Here is a 14,467-nt window from a genome sequence, read left to right as displayed (position 1 = left end):
TAAGTTTTGTATTTTTATATAGGTTTCTTCTTGTTTGCATATAAAGAAGACATAAAGAATATTTCCACATTGGATTAATAAATTGTTAAATATATTATTGAAATAGATTCGTGATATTGTATGTCGCATTATTTAAAGCGGTTAATTACTAAAGGAAATCAACGATCGATCACTATTTCACATCACCGTCGCGCCTATTGTGTCGCATCCTCTTTTCAATCGTGCATCGTCATTTCCCCGATAGCTCGGAATAGAGGCCCCCTGGATGAGAGGAAAAAAAAGAGCGCGAATCCTGGAGTAATTCGCAATCATGCGTGAACAGCTGACACTGGAGATTAGGTAAACTCTACGCGCCTCGCGCCAGCGATTTGCGCTAAATCGCTTTACGTAGCTTGAAAACGCGCAAGAAACGCACAATCTGCGCTCGAGCGATGACGTCGCATAGAACTGGCTGCGAGAAGATCACTACGGTTTTCTCCCATTACCTTAATTGCGCGTTCCACAAACAAAGATTTGTCCTGAAAAATTTGATTGAGGCTCATGAACATTGTCTAACTGAAAACAGTTGGAACGACGCTATGTTTGGAATTAAGTCATCAGCTGTTTGCGTTTGTTATTACGTCATCTCAGTAATATTTTTTTATATAATTCATTTATTTATTAATTCAAAAGAAAGATCACTGCAGTTGTTATAACTTTCAAAATAAATCTACATTGCTATGTAGTATTAGAAATTACTGCAAAGAAAATTCTCTTTGAAATATGGAATACATCTTGCAATTATTATTATTAATTATCTTGCTGTTTCACGGATAAAAATAAAATAAAGTATATTATTTATTTTTCTCAAATTCATCATCTTAAATATTAAATTTTTCTCTGAGAACATTCGAAAATCATTCTATTTCATATTTAAGAATAGGTAGAAAATTAAGAAAATTTTATTATTGTGTTCTTCTATTGAAAACTGCAAGTTTCTTTTTTGATATTATCTGGGTTCATTCACCAGCGACTCGACAATTTCTTTTCATAGAAAACCCTCGATATAATGTCTATACTTACCCCTAAAATTATCTGACTATTTATTTTTTGAATCGTGATTAAACGGATATAATAATAAGATCCCCAATGATCGCAGCGAGACCTGAGAAACAAAAGGTTTGACTTACGGGGTCGCACGTAGAGAATAACGAGTATGTAAGCATGGTGTGTGCTCGTAAAAGCACGGCAATAAAATCACCCAAAGTACCCATCTGGTTGGGGCGTGAATCGGAGGCGTGGTAGAAAGTCTTGCAGTGCCACGATTGGTTAACGTTGAGCACCAGTGTATTCAAGAACCAAGATTTGATCTCCCTTGTCGGCTTTCTCGTGCTGATCGTACCCCAACCAGAATATCGCCAGACAGGTCAGACTTACCTGATGTTGTAACTGGTGGGAGTTGCCTAGCCGTTAGTTACCCCAACGCTCCATCCCCGGGACGTTTAGTCACGATCAGCTCACCGATCGGTAGAGATCTGTCTCTTATTAATCTAGAGTTGAAGTAAGTGTACACGGCCGTTCTATGTCACAGATCAGGTTAAACCGAAGGGAAATCGTGGAGAGACCAAGTCAAATTGCAACTGATAACCTTGAACTCAAACAATGACCTAGGTGCTTGAAACTGAATGACTACGACGGACTAGCCTGTTGCGTTTCAAATTTTTCGATAGATAGATAATTTGTGCTTGCTTACATGTTTCTTTTACGTGATCGTCGGGTGAATCGCGGGACTAAGTGGAATAAGTAGAACGGAAGATTGTGAGATTAATACGCGAAGGAAGAAGAGTCAAAACAATGTAATCTTTATGGAGGACTCAGTGAAATGTCCTAGTGAAATTTATCATTATCCGGAAAGACCGGACTACCTCGCGGTGGCTCGACTTGGTTGAGATGGTTACGACAAACTTTCCGATGATGCGACCATGTTTCACTGGATATTCCTTTCAAGGTGTGCTCTTCTCGTTGCTGATTATCTAAAATTATTTGTAAACTTAGAATTTATGAAATTATTTTATTTATGATCCAGATTACTTTACTTTATCTTTTATCTATCCACAAACATTGTTTGATTAATATTTTTTAATCTAAACAAGTCTAAAAAATTGTGTCTAAAAGATTGCATTCGATTTCTCTTTCTTCCAGAAAATGAAATACAAAATTCTCTTAGGCCCATTTCTACCAACGTCGGTTAACTTAAACCTCCGGTTAATCTATATCTTTGTCTCTTTTTAAGAACATGTTTGGTCGATTAATTTACAACTACTCTGTTCTTAAAAAGAGACAAAGATATAGATTAACCGGAAACAGGTCTTAGAGAAGAACTATTAGTGTTCCTGAATGAATACTATAATATCCATCAGTTCTAATAATTTCTTCTATTCGATCCTAAACAAACCTGGCATTATGAAATTAAAGTTTATACAAAACAATTAATTAATATAAATTAATGAAAATTCTTTTAGAACGATAATTTTCGGAGCAATAAGTTATGTGGATTCTGCGAAAATCCGCGAGATATATTGACATTACTCTTCTCATCACGAAATCTTGATTTATTTATATAATCAATTATTGTACCTGTTGTGAATTGATTGGAATATTTAATGGAACATTATTAAAAATGACATAAATTTATGAACTATCTTTCTCAAGGTCAACAGTAGATGAAAGAAAGAAAACTATTTATCTCTTTTGATTCATTTTCCACATTTATTTATCATTTGCACAGCATCAGATTTTTTCATCATCAATATTCTTTTAAAGAATTGATAACAATAATAATAATTATAAATATGTTTTAAATAAATCATTAATGTACCAATATCAAGAGAATTTTTATATAATTTATCGAAATTTTTCATGAACAGAACCATGTGACATCATTGAAACTTTTGTCAACTAGTTATAGTACAGCTACTTTTTTAATAATACTTTTACAATTGACTGTTATATTTATATATTTATTATATATTTTCTTCTGTCTATTCGTAGACATTATATATTTTTATTATGCTATTTTTCTTATTGTTAGTATTATTCGATCAGTGTTTCTCAATTATCATTCAAATTTTCTCGGAAACATTATATTATAAAATAATTAAGAACATTGCACTTTATGTTTAAAATTGTCGATTTAAGTAATTGTTTTATAAAATTATCGAGATAAGTAATTGTTTTATATAAATTTAATCTATAATAAATAAAAGTAATTTACACACACTTTTTCAATATCATTGCTTTCTTAGAATTGGTCAAGAATGTGAAAATGTGTGTTATAAGGTTTTCTTTGACTTTTTTATTGTAGTCGTAAAAAACTTATTGTGTAATTTCAAATGGTGCTAAGTTCGCTATAGAGAGAAGAATAAGATGAAATAAATCTCAGGCCAAAGAAAGCTTTCTATATATATTGTTCTCCGAAGGATATCTGTCAGTGTTTAGTAACGTAAATCATTGTAATTCATTGTCATTCATAAATCCGATTTGTCAGTGTCTAAGGGCGTGATGTTTTGAGTGTAATTAGCATGAATAATTAGTTGCTTGATGATTTACGAAAGTCTGCATTCGCGGAAATCACGGTGGTAAATGATGGCGGGCGATTAGCAGTTCAGCGAATGCGCTTCCATAAAATCACCGCAAAAAAAGTCTTCAATGATGGTCGTTAATTATTTTATCGTGGAGAACGTAAGATTTCTTACCTCATAATTCTATCATTATAATGATTTATGAGTCGTGCTGCAGTTTTTTTGCGAAAAAACGAGGGTCTTATTCTCGTCCTTCAAAACGCGATTTAAATTAAAATCGGAATTATTTGAAAAACGTTGAAAACTTGGCGGGTTAATAGAGTCTCCGTAAACTCTCGTTTGTCAATTACGAACGATCGATTAAAGATTAAATCACAAGTTATTTCGTAGAAACGACCGCGATCGCCATCGGTGAACGCTTTTTCGGTGAACGTCGGTTGCACCCGCGGTGATGCATGGCTGCGATTATGCAACCGTGTTCTGCGCAATCGAATAGCGGTTTCCTTTTTCCGCAGATGCTTTTTGCCGACCGGATTAGTCGAAGCCTGTTTACCTATCCTTTGTCTTACGCGACAAAATGTTTTACCTGTCTTTTGTCTTACGCGGAAATGCGTTTAATTATAAACGAAAGCGTGCGACTATAACTTCGTCGCGTTTCTCTACGTCTTTCGACGATAAACTTTCGACGACAAACGTTTATTTTCATATTTTTTCCGAACCAGCACAAAATGTGAAAGTATTTGTTGCGCTCGCGAAAAATCGCGATCGAATCATTTTATCGGAAATTAATCGCGTTTTGCTTACACAGATCTTATTTAGAGGGTATAACGTTTTGCATCCGGATTAGAAAAGTGAAAGCTGTAGGATCGGTCATTCGCTTCCTTCTTGCCGCGAGCTATTTAAAAATGATTCAACAATAAGAATAAAAGTATTAAAAATCACGGAGTTAATTTAATCTGTGTTACTAACTCAAATAATATGTCGTATTGATTACTTATTACAATAATTGGAGACGTATATGTATAATATTTATACTTTTGCAAATTTCAAGGAAACTTTAAGAGAACAAAAGAAGAAGAATCTAATCTTTATGATGCGACAATTTTCATTTTCTTATCTTTTTACGTATCTCTATACGGACTATATGTTTGTGGATATTAATTTCCGATTTCGACTTATAATAATTATTAATTTGTATTTTATTATTATTACAATTCGAAATCGAAATCTATTAGCTCATTATATTATCAAGTAATTTCAATAAACAAGCCGAAATGAGCAACGGTTTAGATTGTAAATAATTTATTTAGAAATGAAATATACTTGTGTTGGGACATTTCTGCATTTATTAGTCCTTTTGTAATCATATATAATTGTTAATATTGCAAGAGAGAGAGAGAGAGAGACTGTTGAACTCTTAAACGAAGACATACATAATGAAAAATAATAATAAGGTCACAAGAGACTACGTCTGTGTATGTAAACTGAACAGTAATTTATTTCCGAAGATCAAAATTGTAAATAATTCCTTCTTCTTGTCTCTGTTATCTTATTATTATTTCTTATTATATTCGTAGAATAGTTAATTCAAATTTTAATTCCTTGCAATATTATGACTAAAAAAGCACTAATACAGAACTAAACAAATGCAGAAATATTTCAGCACAAATATATTTTATTATTAAATAAATTATTTAAAACCTAATTTATTATACATTTCGGTTTTTTTCATTGAAATTATTAAGTTGATTTGTAATTATACTTGTATATAGTCTAAATCTCATATCTCTTCTTATCTATAAAAGAGTAAACTCTTTTGCATAATTTTTGCACACGATATACAAATCGGCATCACGTTTTACAAAGAGTGCACTCTTTTAGAATATTGATTTAAATAGATTTTTATAAATAGATCTCTAGTCGATATCTAAGTCGATTACATTAACAACACACTTAGCGTGTCGTAACTCTAATAAGATATACATATAATAAGATATCGCTGCTTTATGAAGAAAACACTGATCGTTTCGCCTGGATGATCGGATTTTTCGTTGAGCTGTCATTGAGATTCCCATTTTTTCGCCGATTATATCGCGTCTCGTAAGAGCGAGCGCGTTTTTCTTTAAACATCGAACGTGCGATTGCGCGTCACTTTTTTGCCCATCTAATCGTACAGCTCATTCGTTATTACAGCAATTATTCTTGGCGATTGTGCTTTGAAACTCTGATGAGAGAGAGAGAGAGAATGCAATTAATTTCTTAAAATACTACTGGAGCTTGAGAATTTTGAATAACTTTGAAACGTTATCGCGATGAAAATTAATTACAGTGCACACTATCTCGTTTAAGCCACGACGTACATTAATGCATCGTATATATTTATTTTATATGTTTTAAAAATTTGCATTAAATATTCGCTGCATCTTGGATCGCCTCTCTCGGTGCCAGTAAAAATCGCAACGACTCTATTTCCTAGAGCGCGCACGTTCCTCTTTCTTTAGATCGGTAATCGAGATCGTCGTCGTCGTGTAACGCGAAATTAAATATAAGCCAAGCAAATTATACGCTATCATTGTTGTGCGTCGTAAAACCGCGCCGGGATTTATTGGATTTATCGATAGTTGCGGCGTTGTCGCTCCATACGTTTCGCAGTCGCCCGCACTTATAATTCTCTCTCTCTTTCTTCTCCTCTCACGCCTATCTTTCTTTCTCTCACTCTTTTCCCTCTCTTTTTCTCTCTCTTTCTTCCGTCTTCAAGAGAAAGAGAGAAAGAAGTCGAATCAAGCACGCAGTACAAGCGATAAATCCAGGTTGCCCTCTTTATACGCCGTCCAATAATCGTTGCCTGTCCCTCCGTCCCCTTACTCGGCCACTTCCGGTCGGTTCGGAAATCAAAACCGTGCGAAGGACAATTTCTCAATCTACGATCAGAATGAGAAGGAGAAATGATTTCGTAGAGAATATGGCAATTATTATTACAGTCGAATTAATATACGCAAAAAGTTTTGAGAAAATTATGAATGAAGTAAGCTGTTGCTTCTTGCAGAGTTAGGCTCAATACCGGGCCAGGGGCGAGTAAATCAGCTCGGCGGGGTCTTCATCAATGGACGTCCGTTACCTAATCACATTCGGCTCAAGATTGTCGAAATGGCCGCGTCGGGGGTCAGACCTTGCGTTATATCGAGGTAGTGGAAAATAATATATTTCTGAAATCCTGAAAAAAATCATGAAATTTTGAAATTCTCAAAAAAGGAAAATAAGTAAATTCCTGAAATTCGAAAATCATGTACTTTTAACTCTTTCCAAATCATACTATATTATATATATAGGTATTCAAAAAAGGTGGTACCAAATCTTAAAAGTGTGTGGTACTCGTAAAAACAAACCAAAAAGTCTTAATAAGCACTCCAACAATTATTTATTGTTGAGTTATATATAAAGCATTTTATATATAGCTTGAAGCTGTTAAGTAAATTCAATCTACAGCAGATCTACTGCTTTTATAGAATTGCCATTTGCTCTGTCATACATGAAATGAATGTCTGTCATTGCAGAATTTGCATAGAAATTAGCCATTTCTCAAACAACATAAAAACCAGATACTATCAATAATAATTATCGTTTCAAAATTGAACAAAACAATGGTAATCGATGGCGAGCGTTTGTAGATGAACTGACACAGAGAATTGAAAATTGTCAACAAATTCGTCGACCTTATAAGCTCGTAAGAGACGAGCGGTTGCGTGTAAATAAATATATCATACAATGCATACTTAAAATGAGATAAATAAATGGTTTTTAGAATACATATTAAGACTTTTTGGATTGTTTTGACGAGTACTATATGTTCTTAAAATTTGGTACCACCTTTTTTGTACACCCTGTATATGTATATGTTATAAATTAATTTTTCTTATGGTGAGGGAGAGGGATAGGAAAAGAATTTTCATCGGAGATCTTTCTGAGAATAATTCTCTTCTTTTCGTGATACTTTTCTAAAATAAAATAGAAAATGTGAGTGAATAATATCAGAATTGAATTAATCTATTATCTCATTGAGGACAGACAATTAAGGGTGTCCCACGGATGCGTGTCGAAGATTCTAAACCGCTATCAGGAAACTGGTAGCATCAGACCTGGTGTCATCGGTGGAAGCAAACCTCGCGTGGCTACGCCAGAAGTAGAAGCGAGGATCGAAGAATACAAGCGTGACAACCCGGGTATGTTTTCGTGGGAAATTAGAGATCGGCTTATCAAGGAAGGTATCTGTGACCGGACCAGCGCGCCGAGTGTGTCCGCGATTTCTCGACTACTCAGGGGTCGCGATCCCGAAGACGACGTCAAACTTGGCGACGGTGAGAGATTCCAAATAGCAGTCTTGCTATTTCGCTTCTTCGAAATTAAAAATTATTTGTAACGGGTTAGAATGCCATATAGTATAGAACGCGAATAATTATTAATGTAGCAATTACACGAAGAAATTTAGTGTATTAATATCTACATCTTTTTTATCTCTATTTTCGGGAAAGGGAGAGAAAAAATTATTATTTTATATAGCTTTGCATAAATTATTTTTTATAGCATTTTTATCGAAATTAATTAGACTAAATCTTTGACAATGCAAAGTTAACTTAAAAATTTGTGTGTTGTGTTACAGGTGTATTAATTTCGATATATTCTTTGATACGAATATCTCTAATCTTTTATACAAAATATTTTACTTGCATATGATGACGCTGATTTCTATTTTAAACGTAAACAGAAAATAATTTATTCTTCATATTACTATCGCGCGCTTACTACCCCGACACAGATACTTCTTTCTTCGAAATTTCCCCGATCAGCTACACTAATGGCGGCGGCGAGTTTCTCGAAGGGGAGAGTTCACCCTCTCTCCCGCTCGATTGCCCGAGTTTCTTCCCGCGGTCCGCGTTCTAACGGAGATTGATGATCGTCGAGCGAATTGGCGAATCAACCCGACGCCGAGTATCCTTGCACGGAATTGGATTATAACGACATCGGGGCTCGCATAAGCGGATCGTAGCCGCTCATTACGCGACGCCTGTTAAAATTGAATCAGCTACTTTTTACATTTTTTGTGTACGCACCAAGTTTCTGTGGAGTTACACGAGATTTCGCAAAAATTGGCATCACGCGCTAAAATCTCAAGAAAGATGTCTTTTTAAATTTATCTCTCTACCTGTGAAAGTTGACTACCCCTTTAGGGTACTTTTGGAATTGTTTGGGACCACTATTTCTGAAACGAAAGAATATTGCAAAGGCAGACGCCTTTTTATTGTGTAATATTATATTAGTTTGAAGTCTGGCGCAACTTTTAACTCAGCGTGCAATTTGTTAACAATTTGTTATCCAGAGTAATTTATTTTTACAAAATTTTCCAAGAGAAATTGTCTATAAATATCCTTGCCAAATTCATCCTAAAAGGATGAAAAGTCAAAGGATAAGCTCATAAACCGGTTGGATCATTTTTCTTGCTCTACCATCAAACGACTACATACCGATCTATTATTCTTTAACACAATATCCACAGTCTATTAATCTTAATTTATGGTTTTTGTGACATTATTTATAGTTTTGTGAGGCACTTGTGTATTGAAGTAAATAGACACCCACCATTGACCTATTTGAACCCACTGGAGTCTTATAATAGTAATATGAAGGCGATCTCGCGCAGTGAGGGGACGTTCCTCTCGGAAACGTTTCATCACCTGGCCCACACGGTGGCGGACCACCATGTGGGACCCACGCTCGCTCGAGTAACGGTATGAATGAGTAAATTAAATGCTCGCGTATTAATCGGCCGCTCCTGCGTTTCTCGGTCTCGGAAATTACCGGTTTCCCCGTCCATCAGATCGGCCTCTCCTCCGGTAGCCGGCACGGCCGGGCTCTGTAATTTTCTCGCCGCCCGGTACATGCCCACGTGTATACGAGAGGCCGCGCGCGAGATGTGGGCCTTACTCGCGTGTAAGAATCGATCGTCCTAGAGAAAATCGACGGCCGATGAAGGACGCGCGTCTACCGACCGGATGAATCAGGATTCTTCAGCATTTTCGGCACGATCGTGGCAAGGTTGAAAATGAGAAAAGCGCCGAAAATATTATTTCGCAGACATTTTATATACATGCCAATGAATTGAACATTTATAATCAATTAATATTAAAAAGATTGAGCAAATTTATAGATATATACTAATTCGATAAGTAGATAAACGCTCATAAAACTTTTGGGCCTTTTAAACATGTCAAGTATAAATCTTGTGCGCACTGAAACATATGGGGGAAGCAGATGCAACAAAAATGTATAATTTTTATGAGAATGACATGTTAAGCGAATAATAGAAATTTTGAAATCTTTGTTAGTTTGGATAACGCAGAATTTATACTAGACTAACAAAATTTATAAAATATAAATCTATATAGAATCTACTTAGATCACTATAGAAAGTGACAAGATAGATGTTGATAAATGAATGCCATCCTTGCAAAAAAATCTAAAAATCTAAATGAATAAGCACTATTTGATGGCTATTGCGGCGCCTAACATTTTAGAAAAATTCTCACGAAATCCAAATTGGCGCCTCGATGAGACAGGAGAGAGGAAAGGTTTGCTTCTCACATGACAAGACAAATGAAATGTGTATTAACGTAGATCTTTTCTATGGTCTGAGAAACCTCAAGTCGGCGAAGATAAAAGGGATCATGGTTAGAAAGAGAGGAAGGAGGATTCATGCGTCTGTAAATCGATCGTTCTGACGGTCGGGCGCTTGTTAAAAAAAATAAAGAAACCAGGGCAAAAATAACACACGACCTCTCAGAGGGGCGAGAAACGAAAAGGGACACCGTCTATTAAATACTCGCGCGCGAAGTGTACGAATCGAGTTACCAGAGCTGTCGAGATGAAGTGACGCCTTTGTTTGGCAAACGTGTCGGATTGTTTTTCTCGCATCATGTGAAACGTGTCACATGGTATAAGTTGAGGGACCAATTGGACGAGGAAGGTAAATGATTAATTTTGCGTATTATTGCATGGCCTAATAGTAGTATTCCGTTTATTAAAATAGATGAATACTTCATGAATTGCAAATGAATTGCTTTAAATAATTTAAAAATAGATAAATTAATAGAGTTTTAATCGCGTATGTAAAATGCATAGACTGAATAAAATATCGATTATCTTCTATGCAATTTTATAATTCGATTTAACTCGAGATGCGGTCTCAATTTTTTTTTATTTTTTAATTTCGCCCTGGACTTGCAATTAAGATTTAAACCAAATCTTTTATAGGTCTAGGTTTAGTCTGGAGTCTTCGAGCGAAGACGAAAATTTCCAAGTTTTCTATATCAAATTTGTTTTTTGTTTGTTGCATATACGTTTATACAATTTCATCTTTCTGACTGCAATATCTATTTTATTTGATTATGCAATCTTCTTTTTTTAGAGAACGTTCTCCAAGCAAATCATAGCGACCTAGTAACTTTGAGATCATCACAACAAGGGCGATGTTAAATTATGTAAATATGCACACAAATTAATCCTTCCTCATACTCGATAGAGATATTTCGCAGCATCTTTGCGCGACGTTGCAATTTTTGTCGATGATGCGCGTAAATCCAAGCGAATTTAAAAAAATCAGAGGAGAAATTATATACTTCGCGAAGCTAAGCGTCCGCGGCCCGACTGGTGTTTCTTGAAGTTTTCGGAACCAGGTATTAGCCGCGGAATAAATAATTGCCAGGTTCGTGCGACCGGTACTAGAACATAAATGCGTCATTGCACGCAGCGATTTCGTTCGCATTTAAAAAGAACATTTTCCCGTTATCATGAAACATTTGAGCTTTTGTCACAAAAATACTATCTTTAAAACGTCGTTTAAAAATAGTGTATACCTGTATAGAAAAAGTCCTAAAAGACAAAAAGTATAAGATACATTATTGTAAGTCACATCCTTCAAAACCGGAAATTCTTGACTGTCTACCTGCAGAGATCTAAGACGACACAATCACTCTTCAGCTCATATACTATCGCTCGAACAATACCCATTGCGCCTTCGTATTTTGGAAGAAAGTATTTACCATCTACCTACCTACGAACTCCTGCGGCGGCACATTGCCGAGGCTATTTCTGATTGCACGTGGACGTGGCACGATCAAGCCTGTTGGACCACATCGTCGTCCGCACTATTTCTATCCGCATGCGGATAGGTGTCGGTGGATTTGTGAAACTTGATGAGAGAGAGAGAGAGAGAGAGAGAGAGAAAAAATGAAATAATCCAATGATGGGGTGGTGGATGGAAAAGGAACACGACAACGGGCCGGGAATAGAGCCCGTGTCGAATTTGCATTAACGCGGCCCGTCGCGGCGTCAGGCGTCGTCGCCCGATTAGTCGCGGGCCGCGTAAACTCGAAGTTCCGAAAACACGACGACGTGCATCGCGACTGATCGCGGGGTCCGCATGCGGAAGCAAAAAGTCCCTCCTCCGTCTTGTCTTGGGCATCGTCTGCGCGTCACGTGCTCGTCGCATCCAGTTCCTCACGATGAAAGGAAATGCGGGCGAAGGAACGCCTATTTCCAGAACTTAAATCGGATGCGTTCTAGATGAGTGCAATGCGCGCGCTGCAATTTAGGAAGGTATCTTGTCTTTTTACGCTATAAAAATGTAATATGAAAAATATGAAATGATGCAATTTTTTTTCGTGTAAGGTATATTTCTTCTGAAATTAATCGAATAATTTTTAAAATTTAATTAAGCCATGCTCGAATGCATTTTTATTCTTCGTTACTTGCAATCGGACGGAGCAGTCACCTGCATTTTCGTAAATATAGCTTCTCATCGGTGGTTTCGTAGTTTTGTTTTTGGAGAACCAAACCCACGTCGCGCCAACGTTAAAAAGCACCGCGTGAATTAGGGACCAGGTGCTTATTTCACACTCGATTTAGGATCAACATGTTTACACCCGCACGACCTCTCTCGACCCACCTACCTTTTCCTCCCACTGCTGCTGGAAGTATGGTCGTTTTTATTGAAGGAGGCGAACCGCGTTTTGTCACTCGTACATCACGTCACGTATAATTGTTTTATGCGATTTCTTTGTCGCTCGAAAGCTAATCACTGACAATGAATGTTTCGTAATTATTTCATGGCCTAATCGCGCAATCTTCTCGCCGACCTTGAGCTAAAACTACAGCAACATATTGATTGAGGAAGTTTCTAATCGTAATAAACAATGTGCAAATCATAATGTGAATTAAAATAAAAAATGGAGTTATGCTTAATAAAAATTCTTTCGAAAGGAAAGTATATATAAAAAATATATAATATATGAAGGATATATAAGTATATATATGATATAGGTATACATATATGTGTATAATATATTATACGCAGGGTATTTTATTTTAATTTTTCTACGCGATTATCTCTTAAAGTATTGTCTACTTAAAGAAATATTTCAGATGAACTTTCAGGAGGACATCTTACGATGAGCAAATTTTTTTGTTTTCTTTTTTAAATGAAACTTTTTTTTAGCTAAGCGTATAGCTCATTTCGCAAAATGAGTTTATTGACTTATAACATGTGGGTCTTTCAAGATTATTTAAAGTTATTCAAAGTTTATCTTTGCTAAACGGGTACTAAATTTTGCAATACCTTAGAAATTTGTCAACATGGTTGTGAATGTGAACAAATAATGTCCGGTATCCGTTATTTACAAACACGGGATACCTGTGTTTAGAATAGAGACAATTTCTTCGAGACAATTAATATAATTTTGACTAGAATTACTTGTGCTTCAGTCCTACGATTGAATTTGCATTCATAGATTATATTATCAGTGAAATTTTCGAGATAATTTTAATTTTGGGATAATATGGGCGAAATTATTGCGAAGCTGCACGATTATATCATAAAAAAAATGTCTAACGTCACCGGGTTTTGTGATAATTTTCAATTGTAAATTCTGTGTTCGGCAAAGATATCTTATTGTAGTACCGTAAAAAAATTTATATATATATTTACTTATTTATTCAGTATGCAAATTCTTTTAGGGAAAACGAGTTCCGGATCCGATTGTGACAGTGAACCGGGGCTTCAATTGAAGAGAAAACAACGTCGGAGCAGGACGACCTTCACGGCTCACCAGTTGGACGAGTTGGAACGAGCTTTCGAGAGAACTCAATATCCTGATATTTACACTAGAGAGGAACTTGCCCAAAGGACCAAGCTGTCGGAGGCTAGAATTCAAGTATGGTTCAGCAATAGAAGAGCTAGATTGAGGAAACATATTTCTTCGACCTCAACTGGATTTGTTAGTTCCGTGGCATATCCGGCCCCCTCGTACGTTCTTCATTCGTCAGCGCCACCTCATCCGCATCCTGGAGCGACGGTGCCACCGGGTCATCCTCATGGACAGGGTCTGTCCGACGCAGCGTTCGCTTCCAGTCAAGGTAAGCTTAAATATAATAGTGATAGATAGTCTTTTTGGAAACAAGATAATACACAACATCATAAACATGTTTTTTTGCAAGCTCATATTTAACAGACACACTTCGGTTTTTTAATACACTCGAGAGCCACGACAATTCCACGCCTTCAAACGATGGAATTGGAAAATGTTCCCACTTATAACATCTTCGTTAAGAAAACCACTGACATTACGTCTTACATATTGTTACTATAACCATTTTGTCTTATTGATAATTAGTTAAGAAAATCGCATCTAATTGGTTAAAATTTTAATTACGCTATCATTAGATTTATAGTTTTAATTTTAACATTGAGGAAGACTGCAAACATGTTTTTTTGCAAGCTCATATTAAGAGAACCACTGACATTAACCATCTTGTCTTATTGATAATTAGTTAAGAAAATCGTAACTAATTGTTAAAAT

The 14,467-nt window shown here is 35.9% G+C and overlaps 1 protein-coding gene across 5 annotated transcripts in view; it reads left to right on the top strand.

The window, feature by feature from the left end:
* Positions 1-1,490: 1,490 nt before the first annotated feature.
* Positions 1,491-14,467, top strand: part of LOC145935328 (protein gooseberry-like) — a 31,354-nt gene continuing 18,377 nt past the window's right edge. For 4 of the 5 annotated variants that reach the window (XR_014425202.1, XR_014425204.1, XR_014425203.1 and 1 more), the window contains exons 1-4: positions 1,491-1,987; positions 6,607-6,745; positions 7,626-7,915; positions 13,626-14,024. Coding sequence is in view for 2 of the 5 variants with exons in the window: in XM_083036546.1 (XP_082892672.1) it covers positions 1,930-1,987; positions 6,607-6,745; positions 7,626-7,915; positions 13,626-14,024 (886 nt within the window). In the remaining 3 variants the exon portion in view is untranslated. The remainder of the gene's footprint in view (positions 1,988-6,606; positions 6,746-7,625; positions 7,916-13,625; positions 14,025-14,467) is intronic. The other variant, XM_083036548.1, reaches the window with a different exon arrangement.

This window comes from Prenolepis imparis, unplaced genomic scaffold, assembly GCF_030444845.1.
Source record: "Prenolepis imparis isolate NDT839.2.m4 unplaced genomic scaffold, iyPreImpa1.0 SCAF_4, whole genome shotgun sequence".
Taxonomy (NCBI): Eukaryota; Metazoa; Arthropoda; class Insecta; order Hymenoptera; family Formicidae; genus Prenolepis; species Prenolepis imparis.
Note: the sequence above shows the minus strand (reverse complement) of the source record. Positions and strands in the feature narration are given on the sequence as shown.